This window comes from Natator depressus, chromosome 5 (genome assembly GCF_965152275.1).
Source record: "Natator depressus isolate rNatDep1 chromosome 5, rNatDep2.hap1, whole genome shotgun sequence".
NCBI lineage: Eukaryota > Metazoa > Chordata > Testudines > Cheloniidae > Natator > Natator depressus.
Genome location: NC_134238.1, coordinates 101,577,739 through 101,602,043, shown reverse-complemented (window position 1 = coordinate 101,602,043; position 24,305 = coordinate 101,577,739). Strand labels below are relative to the sequence as shown.

General features: G+C 37.3%; 1 protein-coding gene across 3 annotated transcripts in view; it reads right to left on the bottom strand.

Moving 5' to 3' along the window:
• Positions 1–24,305, bottom strand: part of RIC1 (RIC1 homolog, RAB6A GEF complex partner 1) — a 79,497-nt gene that overhangs the window by 26,273 nt on the left and 28,919 nt on the right. For 2 of the 3 annotated variants that reach the window (XM_074953323.1, XM_074953321.1), the window contains exons 4-12: positions 16,955–17,062; positions 13,044–13,186; positions 12,639–12,775; positions 8,884–8,975; positions 6,058–6,146; positions 4,257–4,401; positions 3,663–3,711; positions 831–983; positions 234–437 (exon numbers count right to left, since the gene is read on the bottom strand). In XM_074953323.1, the coding sequence (XP_074809424.1) occupies positions 234–437; positions 831–983; positions 3,663–3,711; positions 4,257–4,401; positions 6,058–6,146; positions 8,884–8,975; positions 12,639–12,775; positions 13,044–13,186; positions 16,955–17,062 (1,120 nt within the window). The remainder of the gene's footprint in view (positions 1–233; positions 438–830; positions 984–3,662; positions 3,712–4,256; positions 4,402–6,057; positions 6,147–8,883; positions 8,976–12,638; positions 12,776–13,043; positions 13,187–16,954; positions 17,063–24,305) is intronic. The other variant, XM_074953322.1, reaches the window with a different exon arrangement.

Sequence of the window (24,305 nt, the reverse complement as noted above, 5' to 3'; positions counted from 1 at the left end):
CTAGGATACGAATCCACAGCTGGAGGAAAAAAGGACAGCCGGAATTCTTTTGGCCCTCAGGGAACAACAAGCTGTACCGTGGGAGCAAGCAATAGGAAACAAGAGGGCACAGATTTCACACTATACGAAACAAATACAATACTTGCAGAAGGGATGAAAAGAAAAACAGACACCACCAGGTTCAGGTGATAGCAAGTGCAAAAATACTATTTGAGTAACAAATGGAGAATTACCTGTACAACATGCCAATGCCTGTGTCCTAATAAAGTGCTTAAACCCTGAGAATCTAAACTGCCCTCCAAAAATGGGCCTCTTTCTCTGATGGGCTTATGATCAGAGTGTGCTGAAGCACTTCTGGGATTCTGGGCCTGTGTTGCATCCCCACAGTTCAAATACAAGCGATCTTCTCCTTGCAGGAGGACCTGCTCCTGGTTACTCTATATTTAAAAAAAAAAAAAAGACAAATAAAGGACGTTACTGCACAGAAAATAAAACAAACACAAAACACTTCATTTCGCAGAGTTCAACTTCAACAGTCAGCACAAAAATATGATTTAAGGCAGTTTTTCCATCTTTGAAGCACCAACATACTGCAGAGATACCAAACAGTGGATGATCATATACAGCAGTATTTTCAAAATATCTTCTATTTGACAAGGAGATTTTGCTTAATTAGAAAGATGCACTTAAGAGAAACATACACAAACATGACAATTTAATTATTGGAAAACACATCAGACTTCAGTTGATAAAGGAAGGAACACAAAAAAAGGTTCTCTGAAAACTGGGGATAATCTCTAAAATAGTAGGATCTATCTATGAACACGTACCATGCAAGTGTTAGCAGTGAGTGCACTCTTGATGAACTGAAATTGCAGAATACCAAGCTGATGAGCTTCATTCTTCGTATCTATATCACACCCTGCATTCAGAGAACAATTCCCATCGATCACCCATAGGTGATAGCCTTCTGAACCCCAGCTCTGAACACATGCAGGACAAAAAAATAAAAAAAAATCACTTAATTGATTTAGACCGTCAGAAAAACAAAAAACATACAGGAACTCTCTTTATAGAGGATCACCCCTTTTGGGCCCAGGGTCTTGGGCCAGCCATAAGACTGGCAGGGAACTCCCATAGCTTGCAGTTTTCAAGTCAGCTGCTCCAGCAGATATATCATAGCTACTCCTGGCAGGGAAGACACTTTAGTGCCCAGTTTAAATTCTTCTCTATGCAAAAGCTAGAAAATATAGAATTTGAAAAAATTAAAAAAGATTAAAGCACCCATAAATTATAACTTTAAGAGGAATATGTAGGTGAATGATTTGTTAAACTTATTCCTGTGAATATGAATTATATATTCATAGGTAAGTAATTTTATTTTGTACACAGTATTAGTTGTAGCAGATCAAGCCTTTCAAAAGCACTAAAAGCACTTCTAGAAAAGTAAAGATTAAAAAAATGGTACTGCAAGAGGCAACTGAAAAGCAGACAGCATAGGAACATACCATGACTCAAGGTCAATAACTGGACAGTCACCACCAGCATTTGATTTTGGGTGTTTTTTTGTTAAAAGTAAACCACCTATCTATCGATCTTTATGATAAAGCATATATAATACAGACAGTGATTAATGTTTGCAGAGCAATCTTTCTTTATTGTTTCCAGGCTCTTGTGTTTGATTTCTCAACCTCAATGCTGCATTAATACTAGTTATTTACATTTAAAATACACGCCGACTTCAAATGTTCTGCAGGAGACAGTAGAAAGACTATACAGAAGACTGGACATTTTCATTGCCCAAGTTAATTAGTAAACATGTGTCTAGACAGAAGGCACAACACAGCAATCAACCAATGGAAGATCTCCCATTATCAGCAGTAACAAAGGAACACTTAGTTGGCAGTGCTAAGAGCTGCTATGGTTTCACTACAGAGATGGTGCATGAAAAAACCTGCTGGACCCAGTGGCTTTAAGACTGAGCAGTGGGTGTTTTCCTGCTTGTGTCATGCTAGGAAGCACAAACCCAAGACTGGAAACCTGTTACAGGTAGGTACTTTTGGAGAAACAAATGTTTATCTCCACTTTAACTACTCTCAAACTCTGAAATGCTTTTTTAAAAATGGGCACCTTGCCAAAAATGGTACCAATATTAAAATTAACAGAAAGTATCTCTTGCATAAGCATCTTTATCCCACTTAGCTTAACCAATAGTCTGCAAAAGTCTGTCTAAGCACTATAAACAGAATGCCCCTTTGCTCTGAATGGCATCTTAGGCACTAGTTATGTTAGGTCCTTTTGAAGCAACGCATTTTCAAGATTTATCATTTTGAATTCTAAAATATATAGACGCCATATGATCTTTGTCAGTGGATCACCTCCATTGACAGGGGATGGAAACAGATGTATAGATCTTTTCCGTGTCTAAGTTCTATATTCCTATTTCATAAATATGAACAGTAAGCTGTAGTTAGAACTTCAAAGAACAAGTATATATGTAACATCTGCTAAATAGAAAACAAATTATTAAAGAAGTCCATATGTTAAAGGTTTCATAGGCAAAAAAAAACAAAACAAAAAACCCCACCCTGTTTAGGCCACTGGTTTAAATCCCTAATAAAAGCTAACGTAAAACTAACGGTAAAAACCTGGACCCATCAGAGTCAATGACAAAACTCCCACTGACTTCAGGATTTCATCCTAGACTTTCAGAAAACCCAGCTAGTATGTTATCTCCTCCTAACAATATATAGACGTTTATACCATTTTGTGATGTCTGCACATATCCCATGACCAACTCAGTTGTAGGGATGGCATTTTTATGAATTTTCAATGGGCAATTTTCATCCTTATGGTGCTGGTCTCCTCTCTAGGACTCCCATTTTATAGATGGGAATGAGGCAGAGAGAGGCTAAGTGACCTGCCCTAGCCACCAGTCATCCTCTTCCCCAACCATTTTGTGGTAAATATTCCAAAGCTACATACAAAAAGGAATATGAATTTTGATGGTGTTAAGACTTTAAACATAACTCAATACTTCAGTTAAATTGTACAAGATGTTCCACAGTTAGGGGAGAGGAGCCTTGCGATTTCATCAGCTCTTTTCTTTTCGCAAATGTTTGACTCAGACTGACAGAATTTCAGACCAATTCACAATACAAATACATCAAGAATTATTTTAACTGCTCTTGTTTTAACACAAACAGAAATTAAAACTACAGAAGTTACCACAGATAGTTTTGTAAAGAGCTTTAACGGAAAAATTAAAGTTATGGCCATGAAGCTTTCAGTCTCAATGTATTCTGACTAGAGAGGCTTATTTATTGTTCCAAGTTGCATGAAATAGCAAAGTTAAGCTACAGAGCTCATCCAGTTATCTTACTCATCCTTAATTTTAAGAGCAATACCAAAAGAAAGCCTTCCCCTTATGGTTAAGCATGCATACCAAAAATAGCCCAGTAATTAGTTTAAAACAAACTGAACAGTTGTGTGTGTTTTTTGGGTTGTGTGTGTGTTTGGTTTTGTTTTTTTTAAACAGTATAGCTACTTGTTACATTTACTGAAAAAACAGTTTAGGTTACCTGAATTTTTTTCTAATCAAAAGTACATAAATGAGACTCAACTAGACTTCTTACTGTGTTGCTATTTACAACTGTACTTACCATAGAACTGATTTTTAGAGGGTCTTTTTTGGTACCATCAGACCGATAACTAAAATAGAACACAATAAGATTGACTTGAAACTAAATTGATTCACAGTAAAAAAAAAAAAAAAAATCTTGCTATGTCAGCACTGTCTTAGTATTTATATTTTTACTCATGGAGCCGTACCGTCTATTTGATTCATGCTATGGCTTACATGCAAAGCCACTGCCACTTGTTTGTAATGCAAGAGCTCTCTAAGTTCATGCTTTGGGTTATACTGGATGCTATTAAAATGTAGCATGCCATTTACAGAAAGTAAAGGGGACTTTTTACTATTTTCCTTATAGTTTCTCTTCAGGGTGATGAGCTTTGCTGGTGACAAAGACTACCTCAAAAAAGGCAGTACTGTTATTTTCAAACCTTCCTCCTTGCTTAAATTGTGTCAGTATTTTCTGGCCTCTAGGGAAGCAAAAATAGCTTGAGAAAATGATCTAAAAACTACTAATTTATCACTTAAAGAATTGTCCAGTGACTGAAGTCAAATACAAAAGAATGCAGAGTTTTTTTTTGTCAAGGTACATCATTCTTGTACCTAGCTAATATTTACTCACGCAAAATCTCCTCCCAAAGTACAGATAAGCTGGGCACCAAAAACACTCCATAAGGACAAGCCTCCACAATCCCAGGTAACCATAACAACACAGTTATCAGGAGACCATCTCATCAGTTTTACAGGTCCTGTTTTGTTCCAAATATCTGTTAATAAACAGACAGGAAAACATACATGAAAAGCGTCAAAATAATGATTTAGCTGCTTTTACCATGTTGTGCACACAGTTTTGTATTAAATACAAGAATGCTGTGCTATTTTTTCTGATCTGCTGAGTTAGAATCTTTTTCTGCTTCACAAATCTCAGTGTGTTAAAAGGAATGAAAAACCTGGTATGAAGAACACAATATGAATTCTTCCCCAAGATTTGATCAAAATCATGGGAGTTCTATTGAAGTACATGACGGGTGGGAATACACCTACCCCCAAAGGAATATATATAATTCCCTACATTCTGACAAAAATATCTTGGGAAGCTAAGTTTACAGCTGCCCTTAGGCATCTTTAGCTTATACAATCAGTACTTAACTCATTAGATCATCCTGACCATGGCAGTATTACAAGGTTCATATCTTCACATGGATGACATGTTCTTGAAACATTTGTACTAGAACCGGTACAAATGTGCTCTTCAACATAAGGCATGCATATTTACCTCTTCATCTATCCCTCACCCCCAGGTCCGTTCATATTTGTTAGGTCTACTGTGAGGAAAATTACAGTGTCTAATATTCAAGTATCACCACAGAGCAGTCAACTAAAGTGCACTGGACTCCTACAGCATTTTTTGCTAGAATTTGGGAGAGCCTGTAAGATTTTCTATAGAACTACATAGAAATGTTGTGAATTGTCTTGAGTCCACTATGCAAATTCTTACCACTTGATTTACTCACTATGCATTTTGACGAAGAGTACTTCATGCCCCGCTTACAATATATCAGAGTAGCAACGGAAAAGAGGATTTTGTTCTGCATTTATATCAAAGGAGAACGAGGGAAGGGAAGTTTGATTCCCGTATTCAAAATCAGCATCCAAATACACTGGTCAAGCAAGACTAGAGTTTGGTATTGTTCAGGCTGTGTATCATGTAGCCAGTGCACCTTGCGCTGTTGTACAGACGATCCATAGGGAAGAATTAAGGAAGACCTAAGAACAGAAAGTAACTTTTCTACTACAATGAGTCCAGTGTTATTTCTCACTTGGCCAGCAGAGGGACTTAAAACCTAAGAAGAAAGTAATATGTAAACCTTGGTACTTTACACCTTTTAAAGGAAAGCACTAAAGCATTCCTATCTAAATTTTACTAAAGTAAGCTATTTAATAAGAGATCCACACCTCATCTGCAAACTTCTGACTTATTTCACAAGACACCTATATCCAAATCAGTCAATTAAAAGCACCCAGGAGACCAATGTAAGCACACAAGTAAAAGCATACTAAGAAAACCACTTGTTACTGTAAACAACAAACAGATGTTTACTAGCATTGGATAGTATGGGAAATATTCTTTAATTCCTGAAAAATGCAATAATGTGTAGATTCAAAACATGCAAGAACAAAATGAGGGTTTTTTTCAGATCACTGTGCCAAAAATCAATGTTCTATTTTAAATTGTGTGTGTTTGGAAATCACAGCATAAAGATCGTTAAAATTATTAATGGGCATCAAGTTGTGTTTTCAGAATATTTACAAGAAACATCATGACACTCAACACACAATTTAACATATTCCATAGAATCAGCACGATCTTCATAAAACACAACTGCAAACTCTGGTAAGAAAGTTAGTATATGAGAACTCACCAGGATATTGTTTTGGTGTCAGCTCCAATTTATGAGACAACTGCATGGCTCCCGTGGAGTTATCTATTGTGTAAACTTGCACAGAGCCGCTGGAAGAGATGAGACACATTTTATGCTCAAGCACTTTCAAAAAACTAAGTAACTCTTACAACACTTTTACAACATAAAAACTGGTATATAGGTAGTATAAAAGGGGTTCCTCAGTTCACAGAAGTGCCTGACTCATAATTCATAAACATCAATGTATTTAAAAGATTAAAAAAAGGCAGTTTCAAGTTTACATTGTATTTAATAGATTAAATTCTTATCACAAAGCAAAAATTATACAATTAAATTAGTAAAAGATTAATGTTTGTTAATACTAAAAATTCTTGATATTTAGAATTAAAATTTATCTTGAAGACTGGAGACTGATACACTGTCAGTTAACATTTAAAACAAGACAGATTTATGAAACTACCACTGCAATGAATACTATTTGGATCAATAAAAGCATCCTATATGTTGTAAATGTTCACATGGATTCCAAGTCCATAATAATCCCCATGGAAGACCTTTGGATTTAATGCACTATTTATTGTGTTGCCAGAAGTCTGTTTTGTACTAAATAAATAAAGGGTGCTTTATTATTCAAAAATAAAATAAAAAATAAGTACAAAATCATAAAAAGGAGTAGAACTAAAAGAATACAACAGTATTTAATTAAATATATGCCCAAAAGCAGACAGATAATTGGAAGACTAAAACACAGATGGCCCAAATTCTTATAATCTGCTCTGAAAATAGCTACCCCATGGGTGAGACAAATTAATAGCCGACAAGGAGAACTGAAATGGAGGGGCGAGAGAGTAGTTTAGCATAACAGAGTTTCTATATCTTCAGCTTTTCAGTGAAAAAAGATGCCCAGTCACCTAGCAAATTTGCTAAGTATCTCTTCCCAGCTTACATTCTATACTATACAACTGAGTATTCTGTCAATAGTAGCGGTAACGTGTGTTCTCTAGTCATGTGTTGCCCCTTTTTAAAATGGGTAGGGCTATCTCATTCCAAACCAACCCTGCTAGTTTGAGATTGGGAAGCCTGCTCCTGAAGCTTATTTAAAAAGTTTTAAAATTGGAAATGAAGTGGGAGTAAAGTGGCAGTTTCAAACATCAGAGTTCAACTGCTAGTTCACTGTCAGTGACTTCTCCTCTTCCCTCACACACTTTTCCTACAAACTGTTGCATTTATAAGTATAGAAGAAAATAGACAAATGTCTATAAATGGTAGGAAAACTACAGGAGTGGCAAAACCCCTTTCGTTTTAAAGAGCATTGTTTAATATTGGTTTAAAAAAGCATCAAAACAGGAGTTCAGATGTGATGGAAAAAGGTTCATACGGTTTCATCTCAGAGTGTTTGTCGAGAGCAAATCTGCACGTACATCCTAATGTCCATTAGCTGCACAGCTCAGAGTGTTACTCTGTGGTAGTTGCCTCAAAGGAAGTGATGTATTTATAGTAATACATGTAAAAATGTAAACTAAAATAATCTAAAAAAATACCAGAAACAAGAACCACATTAGTGAAGACACTTCCTTCGCTCAAAGAAGCTGCCAGTTGGAATAAGTCTCTCTACGGCTCTTTATAGTGGTGTACTTTTCAAAATGATTCAATGTTTACTGGGAGAAAAATAATAGACACAACAACTGTACTGAAACTATCCTGTCATATGTAAAATTGAGCACTTCAGTGGCAGTCCAGGATGCTGGGCATTTAACAAGATCAGATAATAGATCAGTAGAAAAATGGTACACTATAGCTTTCCATGGTATTTTTTCTAGTCGGGGGGGGGGGGGGGGGGACGACAATGAAAATGAATCGTTGGATGTTAAAAAAATGGTATAAAGTCCTTATTGTCCCCTCTAAACCTTGTCTTCACATTATTACATGGATATTCTGTTTCAAGTTTTAGCAGTACAGGCCACAAGGCTAAAAATAAATCAGGTTGGAGAAATTCTCTAAATAGCTTTCATTTGTATATTTGTATTTCCATTGTTAGTAACAAAAGTGCAGTCCCATCATTGGTTATAATTTTTTTAAGCCATAACTAGCTTAAATTTTCTACAACTACACAAAACTGCTTATTTAACTGTAGCAGCCAAAGGTTAAAAAAGCAAAACAGGCAATTGAGTCATTTAAATAAAAGAAAAAAAAAATCTCATCCCAGAAATATGAGGTACTATTTTTATCTTCAAAAACTTTATTGGTAAAAATATGTTTGCTCTTAAGATGCAGGGAGAAAGCAATAGTCACAGTGCACTCTGTTATAAAAACATGCCATGCCACTCAAATCCCAAGGGCAGCTCTGACAAGTGACAACTCAGGACAACAATTTTCTGAGAACAGAGTAAGAACAGAGAAAATGGAGAACCCTGGTGTCTCACCCAAAGTGACAAGAATTCAATTTAAACATTTATATAGCATATTACATTAAAGAAATACCATAACCAGTAACATTTCCCATATTTAGTCTATATCACTGTGGGGTATTTATATTTCAGAGTTTACTTTGTAACACACCCCTGGTATCCTCCTGTAAGCTTACAGCTTCATTTTTATTATAGAAAAAAATTAGCAAAAATACTTCACTTGTGGGGAATTGCTTCATTATATTGCAATTTAAGATATTTTGAAATTTCCTTACAAGCCAGAGCAAAAGTTCCACCTACAATGGAACACCTATTCATTAGTTTACAAGTTCCAGCAAAGCAACTTTATACTCTGTGTTTCATTAAAAAACCCCAAACCTTTCCCATCAGACCTTTGGAGTAGCAATATAGAACTTACTTGGCACATCCAAATGCCATTAATCTGTATTTGTTATTTACTGCCACACAAGTTCCATCAAAAACATCTTGTGCCCAAACACCATGGAGCTGCTGCAAGGGGAATGGGAAAAAAAAAAAGAAGGCTTCAAGAGATGTTATTTACGCAGCACATTAATTCATTTAAGTGGGCCCAACCTGCATCCCTCCATACACAGACCTCCCACTGAATTCACAGATGTGACCAATGACCACAGAAGACCAGGGGTGCTCAGAGTGAAGGAGCGACTGCTGCACCAGGCCAAGAGGAATTAAAACCTACATTTTAAAAAATTTTAAGATGTCCCCTCTTTTTCAAGATAAAAATTATGTTCAGATAAATTTCTTTTCAAGTGTATGCTATATCTTGATAGCCTGAAGCAAAGCATATCTGTCTTTTTCTTTTAAATATAGCAAAAGAACAGTACATACTGAGCCGTCACTCTTGTTAGTTTCTGAGTTACACCACTTGAGAGAGACAATGTTTTGTAACATTTTTTTAAATGTTGGTCTCCATATTTTAATGGAGGCATTCAGACACTTCAGAAAATGAGGATGTTGACAGAAATCCCAACTCAGATCTCTATTATTTTACCACAGCTGTTAGTAAAATAGAATCACACTTCTATAATGGAAGAGCCCAGATTATTTTTGAAGGCACTGATGTTCTAAAAGTTTTTATTTTAAATTACAGGAATCACAAATTATAAAACCACGTTGTGTCATTGCACTCTATATGATTTTATAAAAAATGTGTTAATGAGTGTGAATATAATGTAACTGGAATATGCTTCATGCAAAAGGTCTCTTGTAAGGTATCGTTACAAACCTTATAATTTACTGAATGTGTTCATCCTATTTGTATGAATGTATCGTTCTTGTATCTAAAACTAGAAATATAAAATAACTTTGAGGGCCTATTGTAATTATGCAAAGTGTGGGCCACTAATGGTGGTTCCGAATCTTAATGGCTCCCATAAACCAGGACAATTACCTGTAGATGGCTTTACCTGTGAGTCTTCCTGAGGGCTGGCAAGTGGGTAATGAAGTCTTACAGTGACATGTGATCATGTCACCTAAACTGGAATCCATCTTTAACCTGGTGCTTTTTCACTGAGAAGGAGGGTGGGAACCCAGAGGGACAAAGGATTTCTGCCTTATGCAAAAGATATATAAGTGGGCAGCCATCATGAAAAATCCCCTAGCTACCACCTGAGCTGGAACAAGGGCTGTACCAGGGAAAAGGATTGTGCCCAGACCAGGAAGGCATTCAGTCTGTGAAAGAAACTTATTGAAACATCTCTGAGGGTGAGATTTTATCTGTATTCAGTTTTATTACTGTACTAGACTTAGACTTGTGTGTTTTATTTTATTTTGCTTGGTAATTCACTTTGTTCCGTCTGTTACTCCCTGGAACCACATAAATCCTACTTTCTGTATTTAATAAAATCACTTTTTACTTATTAACCCAGAGTATGTATTAATGGGGGGGACGGACAGCTGTGCATCTCTCTATCAGTGTTATAGAGGGCGAACAATTTATAAGTTTACCCTGTTTAAGCTTTATACAGGGTAAAACTGATTTATTTAGGGTTTGGACCCCATTGGGAGTTAAGCATCTGAGTGTTAAAGGCAGGAACACTTCTTAAGTTGCTTTCAGCTAAGTCTGCAGCTTTGGGGCATGTGGTTCAGACCCTGAGTCTGTGTTGGAGCAGACTGGCGTGTCTGGCTCAGCAAGACAGGGTGCTGGAGTCTCACGTTGGCAGGGAAAGCAGGGGCAGAAGTCGTCTTGGCACATCAGTTGGCAGTTCAAGGGGGTTTCTGTGATCCAACCCACCACACACGTAACAAGTGCAGTTTGCCTCAAAAACAGACGACATTCTCCATTTTTGTAGGTGTCATAAATATAAAGGGAAGGCTAACCACTTTTAAATCCCTCCTGGCCAGAGGAAAAAACCCATTCACCTGTAAAGGGTTAAGAAGCTAAAGATAACCTCACTGGCACCTGACCAAAATTACCAATGAGGAGACAAGATACTTTCAAAGCTGGAGGGGAGGGCAGGGGAGCAAAGGGTTCTCTCTGTCTGTGTGTTGTTTTTGCCCGGACCAGAGCAGGAATGCAGGTTAGAACTCCTGTAAAGGGTTAATAAGCAATCTAGTTAGATATGCATTAGATTCTGTTTTGTTTAAATGGCTGATAAAATAAGCTGTGCTGAATGGAATGTATATTCCGGTTTTTGTGTCTTTTTGTAACTTAAGGTTTTGCCTAGAGGGATTCTCTATGTTTTGAATCGATTACCCTGTAAGGTATTTACCATCCTGATTTTACGGAGGTGATTCTTTTACTTTTTCTTTAATTAAAATTCTTCTTTTAAGAACCTGATTGCTTTTTCATTGTTCTTAAGATCCAAGGGTTTGGGTCTGTGTTCACCTATGCAAATTGGTGAGGACTTTTATCAAGCCTTCCCCAGGAAAGGGGGTGTAGGGTTTGGGAGGATTTTCGGGGGGAAAGACGTTTCCAAGCGGGCTCTTTCCCTGTTATATATTTATTAGACACTTGGTGGCAAAAGGTAAAATAGCGTGTACCTTGGGGAAGTTTTAACCTAAGGTGGCAAAAATAAGCTTAGGGGGTTTCTCATGCAGGTCCCCACATCTGTACCCTAGAGTTCAGAGTGGGGAAGGAACTTTGACAGTAGGGTTGGTGTAAAATTTAGTTAGGGCCATGAAATGTAAAAATGCTTGTGAAATTTTTGGGTTATGGGCTTTAATTTAATGAGAGTTCTGGTTAAGCAAAGTAAAACAGGTTTGTAACATTTATCGTAAATCACGTGCTTTTATGGCACTACAGAAAAATAAGTAGAATGTACCAAAAAAGGACTCAAGCAAATAAAGAGCATTACCAAATCCAAGCTGAAACTGATGGATCTAGGTAATACTAAAAATGTAAGCTATATAAAATCCAGGAAGCTGAAAAAGCCTTTTGTAGAGAATAAAAAAGTCAAGTAAGGAAATCTAACAATACAAAAGTCGAATATATTATTGAATATAGGTAAAAAGCCCCTAAATACCTGAATGTAAAGGAAAATAATTATTTTCCCCTGTATTGGTAGTTTATAGGTTAAATTAAAAGTGAAGAAAACATCTCAGAAGAGACCATAATTCTCTAATAGAAACATTAGAAATCATATCTATAAAAAAAGTGATAGGCACCTCTCAAAGCACTTAAATCAATGAATACCACCTCTGAGGTATTGCACAGCTGGGAAAATCACCCATTTTATTATTCCCTGTTTATAGCTGGTAACAGGAAACCAGTGGCAGAAACAGGAATAAAACCCCAGAACTGGGAACATAAACAAAGGGACAGATCTTGAGCTGTTATAAATTGTAACAGTTCCATCGACTTAAAGAGAAATATGACAATTTTCACCTGTTCTCTATCTGCCCCCAGATCTCTTAGCATCCTGTCCTGTGCTTTCCCACAAGGCCACACTTCCTGCCCTAAAAATAATTATTAATTCAAGTGATTTTTATGGACTACAGTAGCTTTATTTGTCCATATTACTAGCTATGTTAGTGGAAGTGGCTCTACAACTAATATTGAAGAATTCAGATGAACGTAAAGAACTCATTTAAAAATGAAAAATGAACGTCAAGAGACAGGGGAAAAACGAATAGTCGCAAAGACAAACTGTTACAAAGAAAAAATGCGTCATAAAAGCAGTAAGTAAACCGTACCTCAGCAGTGAATCTACTTGATACTGGTGTAATGAAACCAACTCTGCCATCATTAAAAACAGCAGCAAACCCATCAAGTGTGGCACAATATTCCATATCTTTAATGTGTATATCTTCAAAGCCCAAGAATGAACCTACTGATGAAACAAGAGCAATTGTTAAGAACCGTCGTCACAATCATATTGCTAGCCAGAGTTTGCAACCTTTGAAGTATTCTCTCTGTGCGTAATAGGATCTCAGTACAACAGGCTAGATTTTTTTTTTCCCCCTTCGGTAAATATAGACAAACTTCTCTCCTCTTCAGTTGTTAGAGCAGAAAAAGATATCAGACTTAGATTTTTGGCGTAGAAGGTATTTTTTCCATAGTATCTAACCAATAAACAGGGGATGGGGATGGTAAAGTACCTCGAGAAGACTGCAGGTCCACAGAAAATGGTACGGTAGATAGGTTGATGGCCTTCCTTCCATTTGTCATGCCATCCCAGTGAATAAGATGGAGCAATCCATCAGCAGTAGCAACCAGTAGATCCTCCAGCATGGACTGCAAACTGAGGAAAAGCAATTGTTACTCTCCAGAGATGTGTTGTCTAAACCAAACTCTGAGGACTATTCATGTAACAAAAACACTACTTTATAACACTGTAGATAACAGATGTCTGGAAGCAGTTACTCAAGTAAGTTACTCTGTGGACGATGTAGTATGCAGTTAAAAAGTTTATCAAGATATTGAACTAACAAAATATCAGCAGTGTTTCCACTTCTCCAAGAATTCAGAGTTGTTCATGAACACTGAATGGATAAATTAGCAGTGTTACTGATATCTGAACCCCTGATGAAGACTATTTTCTTTGAGAAAGTGAAAAATGTGTAAAATTATTTGCAAAAAGAAAAAGGAGTACTTGTGGCACCTTAGAGACTAACCAATTTGAGCATAAGCTTTCGTGAGCTACAGCTCACTTCATCGGATGCATACTGTGGAAAGTACAGAAGACATTTTTATACACACAAACCATGAAAAAATGGGTGATCATCACTACAAAAGGTTTTCTCTCTCCCCACCCCATTCTCCTGCTGGTAATAGCTTATGTAAAGTGATCACTCTCCTTACAATATGTATGATAATCAAGGTGGGCCATTTCCAGCACAAATCCAGGTTTTCTCCCCCACCCCCCAACACAGAATGGTTTTTGCTGGGGAGGGGTGTTGGGGGGAGGGGGGGGACACCTGGATTTGTGCTGGAAATGGCCCACCTTGATTATCATACACATTGTAAGGAGAGTGATCACTTTACATAAGCTATTACCAGCAGGAGAGTGGGGTGGGGGGAGAGAAAACCTTTTGTAGTGATAATCACCCATTTTTTCATGGTTTGTGTGTATAAAAACGTCTTCTGTACTTTCCACAGTATGCATCCGATGAAGTGAGCTGTAGCTCACAAAAGCTTATGCTCAAATAAATTGGTTAGTCTCTAAGGTGCCACAAGTACTCCTTTTCTTTTTGCAAATACAGACTAACACGGCTGTTACTCTGAAACCTGTAAAATTATTGAAAGTAACAATTACTTAATACCAGATTACTGATATTCAAAATTATAAAACCAGAAGGGACCACTGTGATCATCTCGTCTGAGCTCCTGTATAACAAAGGCCCTAGGACTTCCCTGAATTAATTCCTGTTTGAAGAGGCGTTTATCTTATTAAGGCTTTATGTGACAGCTGCTAATCTGAGACCTATACCTAGTGGCCAGAGTGAAAAATATCTGTTGTTGCTAAACCCCTCCCAAAAGCCAGGCTCCCTACAATTTAAAATGGTTAAGACCTGTATGCTGTATTACACACTGTACTGAATTTTCACTTGCATTTAAAAAAAAAAGTAACTTTTGTTACACTTTCTTTGCTTGTCTGGCTTCAGTTCAGTTTCTTTCCTATAGCAGAACATGGTCTCTTTCTACCCCTCCCCAAGTTATTTTCAGTGTTTTCTTCTTCTCCTTTTCTCACTCCCTATCACTCTAGGAGTGGTGGGTGAAATTCTGTGGCCTGCGTTGTGCAGGAGGTCAGACTAGATGATCATAATGGTCCCTTCTGACCTAAATATCTATGAATCTTCCTCCCAAAATCATGTATCCTATCTCCCTCAATCTTGTATTTCCTCTACAACCTTCTCATTCTTCTACCAATGCACACCCCTTAATTTTCATCCCCCTTCCACAAGGATTTAGGAATTACACCAGATACCTAAATAGCAAGAGGCTACGATGCAAAAGATCACAAAAATCTGGAGGGGTGCTCTTACCCACATCAAACACCCATTCAATGAGAAATCTCCTGCTGGGAAAAGAGACAATACCAGGATTCTGACCCAAGATGCTGTCCATGGACTATTTAGGCACTTGTAGGTGTTTGATAAAGCTGAGTGCCCATCCCTCCCTGCATCCAGAACCTCCTGGCTTTCTATAAAGGTGGGCAAAAGGGTATGTGCTACCCTACATCTCTCAGCCTCCATTCCTAGCCTCCTACACACTGAATGGTTCTCTTTTCTGCTACTGCTCTGTTTTCTTGCACTCCAGCCAAGTGAAGGTGACTAGATTCTTTTCAAATTCACTGCTGCTCACAGGATATCGAATGGCAGCAGCTAAAACTAACAAAACTCTGACCAGTTTGCACTCTGCTTCAGAGTTGCAAAGCTCTGAGGCAGATGTAACAGAACTGTTTGCATGCAGACATAGAAAGACATTTTATCAGTGTATACTCTGATTATGTGTGTTTCACTATCAACAGCCTAGAAACTTAATTTTCTCAAATGAAGTCCTAAAATCTGCAGAAGGTGAGGGTGCCTGGAAAGATTCCTTCTCATTGTGGAATTAACATATCATTCCACCTTATAAAGGCAAAGAATCACTCCAAAGATGTTTATTTTCTCCCAAACAAAATATTTTATATGCCCTCTGAACCCAGTGCCAAATTCTACATAGAAGCACACAAGCCGAATACACAATTTATACTGGAGACACTGAAATAATCTTTTGCTAAATTTATTGTGACTTCTAAGGCTATTTTTGAGTTTTCATAATCATGTGTATCAAAATTACTGTAGGTTTTATATTCAAATGTGTAATACATATACAGAGTTCAAAATTATTAATTTTTACACCTATTGTAAATATTTTTCAAAATTTCCCACAGAATTTTAAGTGGTGAGGGTAAAAACCATTCAAGCTACAACGTGAGAAAATCTGTGGTCAGTTGCTTGCTATAACTGAAGAAAAAAAAAAAACGCATCTGAAGCACCGCTACCTATTTAATTCCACAACACACGATTCATAACTTAGTAAAAATTAACACTGATGTGTTCCTTAAATATTTGCAGAATGAGTCAGAAATAGAGGTTTTCTTTCTACAAAACTATGCATATAGCATACATTATGTATATAGTTAATATATTTATATTTCCTCTCTCCATCTTTTCACTTATCATTTTTGTGCCTTCTTCCATGCCGTCCCTACACTTGGAACTTCCTTTTGCACATCTGTGAATCATGTAACCACTCTTTTCTTTCAAGTCCCATCTGAAAAAAATCACTTCCATAAAACCCACAGACACTACCCCACAGTAGTGCAGCTTTAGAAAAGTCACACCTATTATAAACAATCCAGACTGGATTTCTTTCCGAGTAACCCAGTGCGCTTAAATTTATGATGTTTGTTTAGACTGCGAGCCTCTCAGGGCAGGAAATAGGTTTTTCATCTTGTATTACTGCTGAGCACAGCGTGGACACTTCAATCTAGTACCTTTCAGCGTTTGGGGGGGGCAGGGAGGGAAGTGTGCTCATCAATGGAAGAAGGAAGCTTTCCCTGCACTTCACAGGTCAAGTTCTCCACTCAGCCTTTGTCTCTGCTCTAGCAGGTTTAGCAGATATGAGGAGTGGTACCACCGTTTACATATACCATACTACTCTGTATTTTGCATGAGCCAGATAGAATACAGAAAAGCTATTTGAAAAATAGCTAAGAGTTTCTAAAGGGTGTGCAGATGTGCAGCAGAAGTGCGAGTAATTTTTTTACACCTGTGCAGGATGCCTACATTAGATGTTTGTACTGATGCTGCTACACCAGGGCAAAAAATCCACACCATAGACAAGACCTGTAGACAAGCGCCAAGGCGAAATATTCATGCAAATAAGCTTCTACTTTCCAACTACCAATTAGCAACTTAGATTTTACTTTCTTTGATCTGTTTTTTTTTAATCTATTTTCTGGTTCCACTCTCCCCAACTCCCCCCCCCCTCAAATAGACACATGTATGATTATATACCACACCTGGTGATAGATGCTTGCAAATCCAGCACTTTCTTCATCTCTAGAGTTAAAGAAGGAGCACATTGCTCTTCCTTATAACGTGGTGTCCCTTTCACATGTGGGCTTCCTCTACAAGAAAAATCAAACATTAAATTGAAATAAGCTGCTTGTGTCCCAAGTGGTAATGATTATACAGATCCCCATTTCTCACTCAGTTTTTTCTCTTGAAGTATAACTACAGATGCTTACTTAAGAATAACTGACACCGGCAAAGTTAAATGTTTTGAATGCAGTTTTGATACATTCACACTAGATTTATTCTTAGTCATATGATCCTAGTCCAGCCTGAATATTAGAGATACTTGAGCCTTGATAATTTTCATTAATAACCTGAGTACCTGTCTGAATGCTGTTTATTAGTATGTGACCACACACTTTGTTCATACGTCAATTTTGATTCATCTCACACACAATGTGGTATATTTTAAAAATTAATGGTATCTTTCATACGAAACTTCTCTATAAAGTTTAGTACTAAATCTTTTCTGAGAGGTGAAGAGATTCCAATTCTCATGGAGATTCTGAAGAATGCAGTTTTGCAAACAATGACTTAGCAGGTCTCTGTTGTATTACAGAGGTTAACACATTAACAAGATACAAGCATTTCAACAATGCTTTTCAGAGGACTCAACATTTATCCCAACATTAATTCTGCATCACACCTCATGAGAAGCAGGAAAGCATTTATTCCTTCACACATGGGAAAATGTGAAGCATGCAGGTCCCACAATGAGTCAGTGCCAGAGCTAGTAGAACAAAGCAGTCCAACTACCAGTCCCCTGCTTTAAACAGCAGACCATCAGGTCTAGCACCCTCCAGATGTGAAATACTTCAATATTTTTTTTCAAGTTTCACATCCCCACTTCTTCCCTGCTAGCCATAAACTTGCAGTTATTTTAAACCTCAGCTCAATCCTGATGAAATGCAACACAAAATGCTATAATTTTCATATTGATCTACTACGTTGCAGGAGCACTTCTGCAAACCATCCAAAATCCAGAGTTTTGTGACGCTATCACAACAGAAACTAATTCAAGTACGGCCAAGTGTTAAGTAAATGTATAGTTATGATTCATAAACACAAAATTCTACGCAAAAAATAACCTCAGGTTTCTTTGAAAAAAGTCACAAGAGGAATAAAATTTGTCAGACAAGGTTAACATTACCACAACAGCCTAAACTTTACTCCACTGCTTAAGCATTGCAGAAAACGTTGTCCTTTGGGTGCGATACTCTCTCGATTACCACATTCTCTAGATTCACCTCACAGCTTTTGTTTATAAATATTATGCTGTGTTTTAACAAATGAAGGTAGTAAATACAGCATAGACCATCTCATAATTCACTGTTGTCTACCATTCCATTGGTTGTTCTTGTAATGTTAACTCACAGGAGTGCAGCTCTACATTAGTCTTCCAATGGCAGAGCTACATCTATAGCACAGCACTGGTTTTCAGCCAGGGTTAGCGTACCCCTGGGGTATGCAGAGCTCTTCCTGGGGGTACAACAACTCATCTAGATATCTGCCTAGTTTTACAACAGGCTACAGAAAAAAGCAGTAGTGAAGTCGTACAAGCTAAAGTTTTATACAGAGAATGACTTGCTTATACTGCTCTGTATACTATACACTGGAATGCAAGTTCAATATTTATATTCCAATTGATTTATTTTATAATTATATGGTGTCATAAATATAAAGGAAAGGGTAAACACCTTTAAATCTCTCCTGGCCAGAGGAAAAACCCTTTCACCTGTAAAGGGTTAAGAAGCTAAGACAACCTCACTGGCACCTGACCAAAATGACCAATGAGGAGACAAGATACTTTCAAAGCTGGAGGGGGGGAACAAAGGGTTCTCTGTTTTTTTGTTTGGCCAGGACCAGAGCAGGAATGCAGGTCAGAACTCCTGTAAAGGGTTAATAAGCAATCTAGTTAGATATGCATTAGATTCTGTTTTGTTTAAATGGCTGATAAAATAAGTTGTGCTGAATGGAATGTATATTCCTGTGTGTGTCTTTTTGTAACTTGAGGTTTTGCCTAGAGGGATTCTCTATGTTTTGAATCTGATTACCCTGTAAGGTATCTACCATCCTGATTTTACAGAAGTGATTCTTTTACTTTTTTCTTCAATTAAAATTCTTCTTTTAAGAACCTGATTGCTTTTCATTGTTCTTAAGATCCAAGGGTTTGGGTCTGTGTTCACCTACGCAACTTGGTGAGTATTTTTTTTTAATCAAGTCTTCCCCAGGAAAGGGGGTGTAGGGCTTGGGGGGATCTGGGGGGAAAAGACGTTTCCAAGTGGGCTCTTTCCCTGTTATATTTGTTAGACGCTTGGTGGTGGCAGCAATAAGGTCCAGGGACAAAAAGGTAAAATAGTTTGTACCTTGGGGAAGTTTTAACCTAAGCTGGTAAAAATAAGGTTAGGGGGTTTTTCATGCAGGTCCCCACATCTGTACCCTAGAGTTCAGAGTGGGGAAGGAACCTTGACATATGGTAAAAATGAGAAAGTGAGTGATTTTTCAGTAATAGTGTGCTGTGACTCTTGTATTTTTATGTCTGATTTTGTAATGGGTATTCAAGACAAATCAGAAAGGGGTACAATAGTCTGAAAGGTTGAGAGCCACTGAACTATAGTAAAGAGGAAATTTCAAGAAAAAGCTAGTATACACACAGTTTCTACCTATATAATGTTAACTCTGCTTAGCGAGGAAGTCTTTTGCAGCCCCCATAGAAGTACACAATACAAACACTGACATCTGGAGCCAGTTAATATGAATGCATTGTTTCTGCAGAACAGCAGATCTCTTAGAAGAGAATACAAATGATGCAGATTAAAAGAAAAAACACTGACGACATCATGGCTTGCTGGAAAAGGAACACGAAATCTCAGCTGGTGTTTGCAGACATAGCTCCTTTGAAAAACAAACAAATCTCATAAGCCACAAAGCACCTTTTTCAAAAAGATAAGTGATCATTGGTAAGTGATAATTTTGAACTGTATTTACCACTAATTCCGCTATTCTATTCACCACTAATTACCTCTCATTAATTAACTGCTGATTATAATTTTGCAAATAGAATGCATCTCCTATTATCCAAACACAAAGGGACACACAGATCGCAGTTTGATGAATTAAACAAAAATATTTTATAATGTTTTAAATTAACATTGTAATCTCTTCTTTGTGTTCATTGAAGAAATATTTCTAATTCTTACATGTCAGATTCTCTGTCTTAAAAGATAAATACTCTTTCTTGTGTAATACAAATGCAGTTTAAGGTGGTGTATTAAAATCCAGAAGTATACTGTGTTCAGAAATGACGGACATTTTCATGAGTCGGTTTTACTATTTAAATTACTTTGACCTTTAAACCATGAATGCATGTTGCTGACAGAAGCAGGAAGGAATGTTTCTGTGTTGCCACATCAGCAGCTACTGCACTTCTATTCAAATTCTAAGTAACTGCAATGATTTCATATAAGCTCTGAAGAGGGATGAAAACATTTTCCAAAAGCCAAAGAACTTGATGTCTAAGCGCTTATGAACACATTTTCTGCAGAACTCTACTTGCATTAAAATGTACAGGGAAAAAACTCTTGCTGAAGAAATAGGTTAATGGGGGGTTTTTTGGTTTTTTTTTTTTTTTTTGCTTCTTTATAAGGTAAGCAGAAGGCCCAAAAAGGTTTCTCCATTTGTTCCTCTCCACTGGGAATTCACATCTTGACTAGTGCCCTGGATGACTGAAGGCCTGGCAGAATTATGTCAGATGCCATGAAAGAAACCTAAGAGATAAAAATTGGGTTTTATTCACTATTTAAAACTCTGATTTTGGTTTTGTTAGTTAATTAATATAAGTACAGAATCATAGAAATGTAAGAGCAGAAGGGACCTCCAGAGGTCATCTAGTGAGTCCACCCCCGAGCTGAGCCAGGAACAAGTATATCTAGACCAACCCAGACAACTCATTCTTAAAACCCGCCAAAGCTGGGGACTCCACAACCTCCCCTGGTAATATAGTCAAGTACCTAAGTATACTTATAGTTAGATAGTTTTTCCTAATATCTAATCTAAAACTCCTTTGCAGCAAATAAGATTACTTCTTGCCCTACCTTCAGTGGACATGAAGAACAATTGATCACCATCCTCTTTATAACCACTCTTAACATATTTGAAGACTTATCAGGTCTCTCCCCCATCCCAGTCTTTTCTCAAGACTGAACATTCCCAAATTTCGTTTTTTGTTTTTTTTAAATCTTTCCTCATAGGTCAGATTTTCTAAACCTTTAAATCATTTTTGTTGGTCTCCTCTGGACTCTCTCTAATTTATCCACATCTGTCTTAAAATGTACTGCCTGAAACTGGACACAATACTCCAGCTAAGGACTCACCAACATCAGACAGAATGGGTCAGAATGGGTCCTCTCATGTCTTACATATGACCCTTATGTTAATACACACCATAATGATATTGGGACTTTTTTGCCACTGCATTACACTATTGGCTCATATTCAATTTGTGATTCACTATAACCTCTCGATCCTTTTCTGCAGTACTACCTAGCCATTTATTCCCCATTTTATATTTGTGCACTCAATTTTTCCTTCCTAAGTATAATACTTTGCACTTGTCTTTACCGAATTTCATCCTATTGATTACTGGCCAATTCTCCAATGTACCATGGTTATACTGAATTCTAAGCCTGTCCTCCAAAGTGCTTGCAAACCTTCCCAGTTTGGTGTCCTCTTCAAATTTTATTAGCATTCTCTCCACTCCATTAATGAAAATACTGATCAGTATTGGACCCAGGACAGACTCCTCAGGGACCCCACTAGATTCACCCTCCCAGTCTGACAAGTCATTGATAACTACTCTAAGTATGATTTTTCAACCAGCTGTGCACCCACCTTATAGTAATTCCATTTAGATCACATTTCCCTTGTTTTATTATGAGAATTTAATGTGGGATCGTGTCAAAAACCTCACTAAAAATAAAGATATAGCATGTCTACCACTTCCCCCATTCCTGTCAAAGAAGGAAATTAGGTGGTATTGCCTGATTTATTCTTGACAAATTTATGTTGCAATTATGTGTCACCTAGTATCCTTTAGGAGCTTCTACAAACTGATTGTTTAATAATTTGTTTCAGTATCTTTCCAGGTATCAAAGTTAGGCTGACTAGTTTATAATTCCCTGGGTCCTCATTGTTCCTCCTTCTAAAGGTAAGGATTGTGTTTGCCCTTCTCTAGTACTCCATGAGCTCTTGAAGATAATTGTTACTGGTTCTGAGACTGCTGCTCCAACTAGTTCCTTAAGTACTCTAGGCTGAATTTTGTCAAGCCCTGTCAACTTGAATAAATATAACTCATCTAAATATTCTTTAGCCTGTTCTTTCCCTGTTCTGGCTTGTGTTCCTTTCCTCCTCTTATTAATGCTAAGCTTGTTAAACATCCGCTCACAATTAACCCTCTTATTGAAGACTGAAGGAAAATAGGCATTAAACACCTCTGCCTGTCTGTTAAAGATTTAACATGGCTGATCATCAAAAGTGAAGACCTGAGAATACTCCCATTACATCTGTGTGATTCAAGGAAGGCCCTCAGAAAGACAAAATTTTATGTCCCTCATATTTCTGTGGTAAAATATAAGAATGGGGGAAGGGAACTGCAACTTTCAGGCCTTCTTTAATGCATCATAAAGAATCAAAGAGAGGCACAAATTCTTATCCTGGTAAGATTTCAGACCATAGAATAATTCCTTAAAGATATTTTACTTATAACTCAATCTCATGTCACCTATGATGCATCTATTTCACTGCACAGCTAAGATCATGAGTACTACATGGTTATTATAGAGCTAACAGAAGCACCTTCCAAATTATGACATTCATATTTTCAGTGAAGACTTGGTGTAAAATGACTAAATTGTTTAAAGATAATTCTCATTTAATTGCTGCACCTCTTCTCTCCAAAATCTCACATTGTCTTCATCTTTTCCCATCTCCAACCCCATTCCTTCTTGCAGGTCAGCATCACTGTCCTCCCCAGACCAATACCTTGGTTTCCATTTTGTTTCTGAACAATGCAGGTATATCCTGTAAACAAGGGCAGGAAATCTAAACACACACACAAATTTGTTACAGGACTTGCAAAATTAAGAGGTTTACTTGCATATAAGCAGGGAAAAAGGTATGAGAGGAAGCATGAGATACCACTCCCACTGAAGTCAATGGCTTCCATCAAAAAACTGATGCAGGGATGAAGGGAATAGGTTTTCTTATTTCAACAAAGAATGCTCAGTTTTAGTCAAAGGCAGCAGCAGCACTGGGCAAATATACCGAGTTCCACTTCACTGGAAATGTTTTCACTCCGTTCCTAAAAAATATGCTGAGCAGACTAATGGTATAGTTCAGTGACAAACGTGTGCAATTTGGAGTGGGAGGTGAAGGAGCATGAAGACCTCCATGTCGAAAAAACCTGAATACCTGCCATTTGATACACCTTGCTCCATTCCAAAGGCAAAATAATTCACCCTTCAGAATAATTGTTTAAAATGAGCCTTGTGATAAGTCAATGCTAGCAGAAATGATTAAGCAGTATCCAGAAAAGAGGTAAATTCCAACAGAGTCAGAGAAAGCATACTAACCTTTCTTTCAATTTGGTGTTGCTAAAATGTTAGCAAGGAGTTCCCAGGAATCCCCATCAGTCCAGTACATAAAAGATATTTTATCTTTAAATGAAGACGCAAACACGAATCCAGGGATTCCTTTTCTACTGAAGAGATATGGGTAATGTGTAACTAATATCCAAAAGCCTGTTGCACAAATCTCCCACTACTACTTTAGTCCACCTTACTACAGAAATATACCTCCTTTCCAGCCTTAATCAGGCTGGCACCTGCACCCTGCCAGGACTTTTGTGGTTTACTTTATATTTACAAATTATTGAACATTAAATAGTGCCATTATTAACTAACCAACATCAAGTATTGTGCCACGGGAAGGCATTATATAGAGGTCACACTGCCTGCTTCAGAAGCTACCCAAGGATCCATAAAGGTGAGCTACAAAGTTTTTATTTTTTTTTTTTAAATTAGATGTATTTTTTGCTTCTTTGTAATCTGTGAGACAGGCCTGAAATGGTCCCCTTTCGCTCAATTATTTTCAGCTTACAAATAAGAAAATATAAGGGTGGTCTTCTGTGGTGTTTCTGGAGGACTTCATTTTGGGATTGGTCTCAAATGTTTATTGTGAATTTACACCTTAGTTGAAGAATATTTGAACAACATAAGCAGTACTACCCAGCATTTTAAG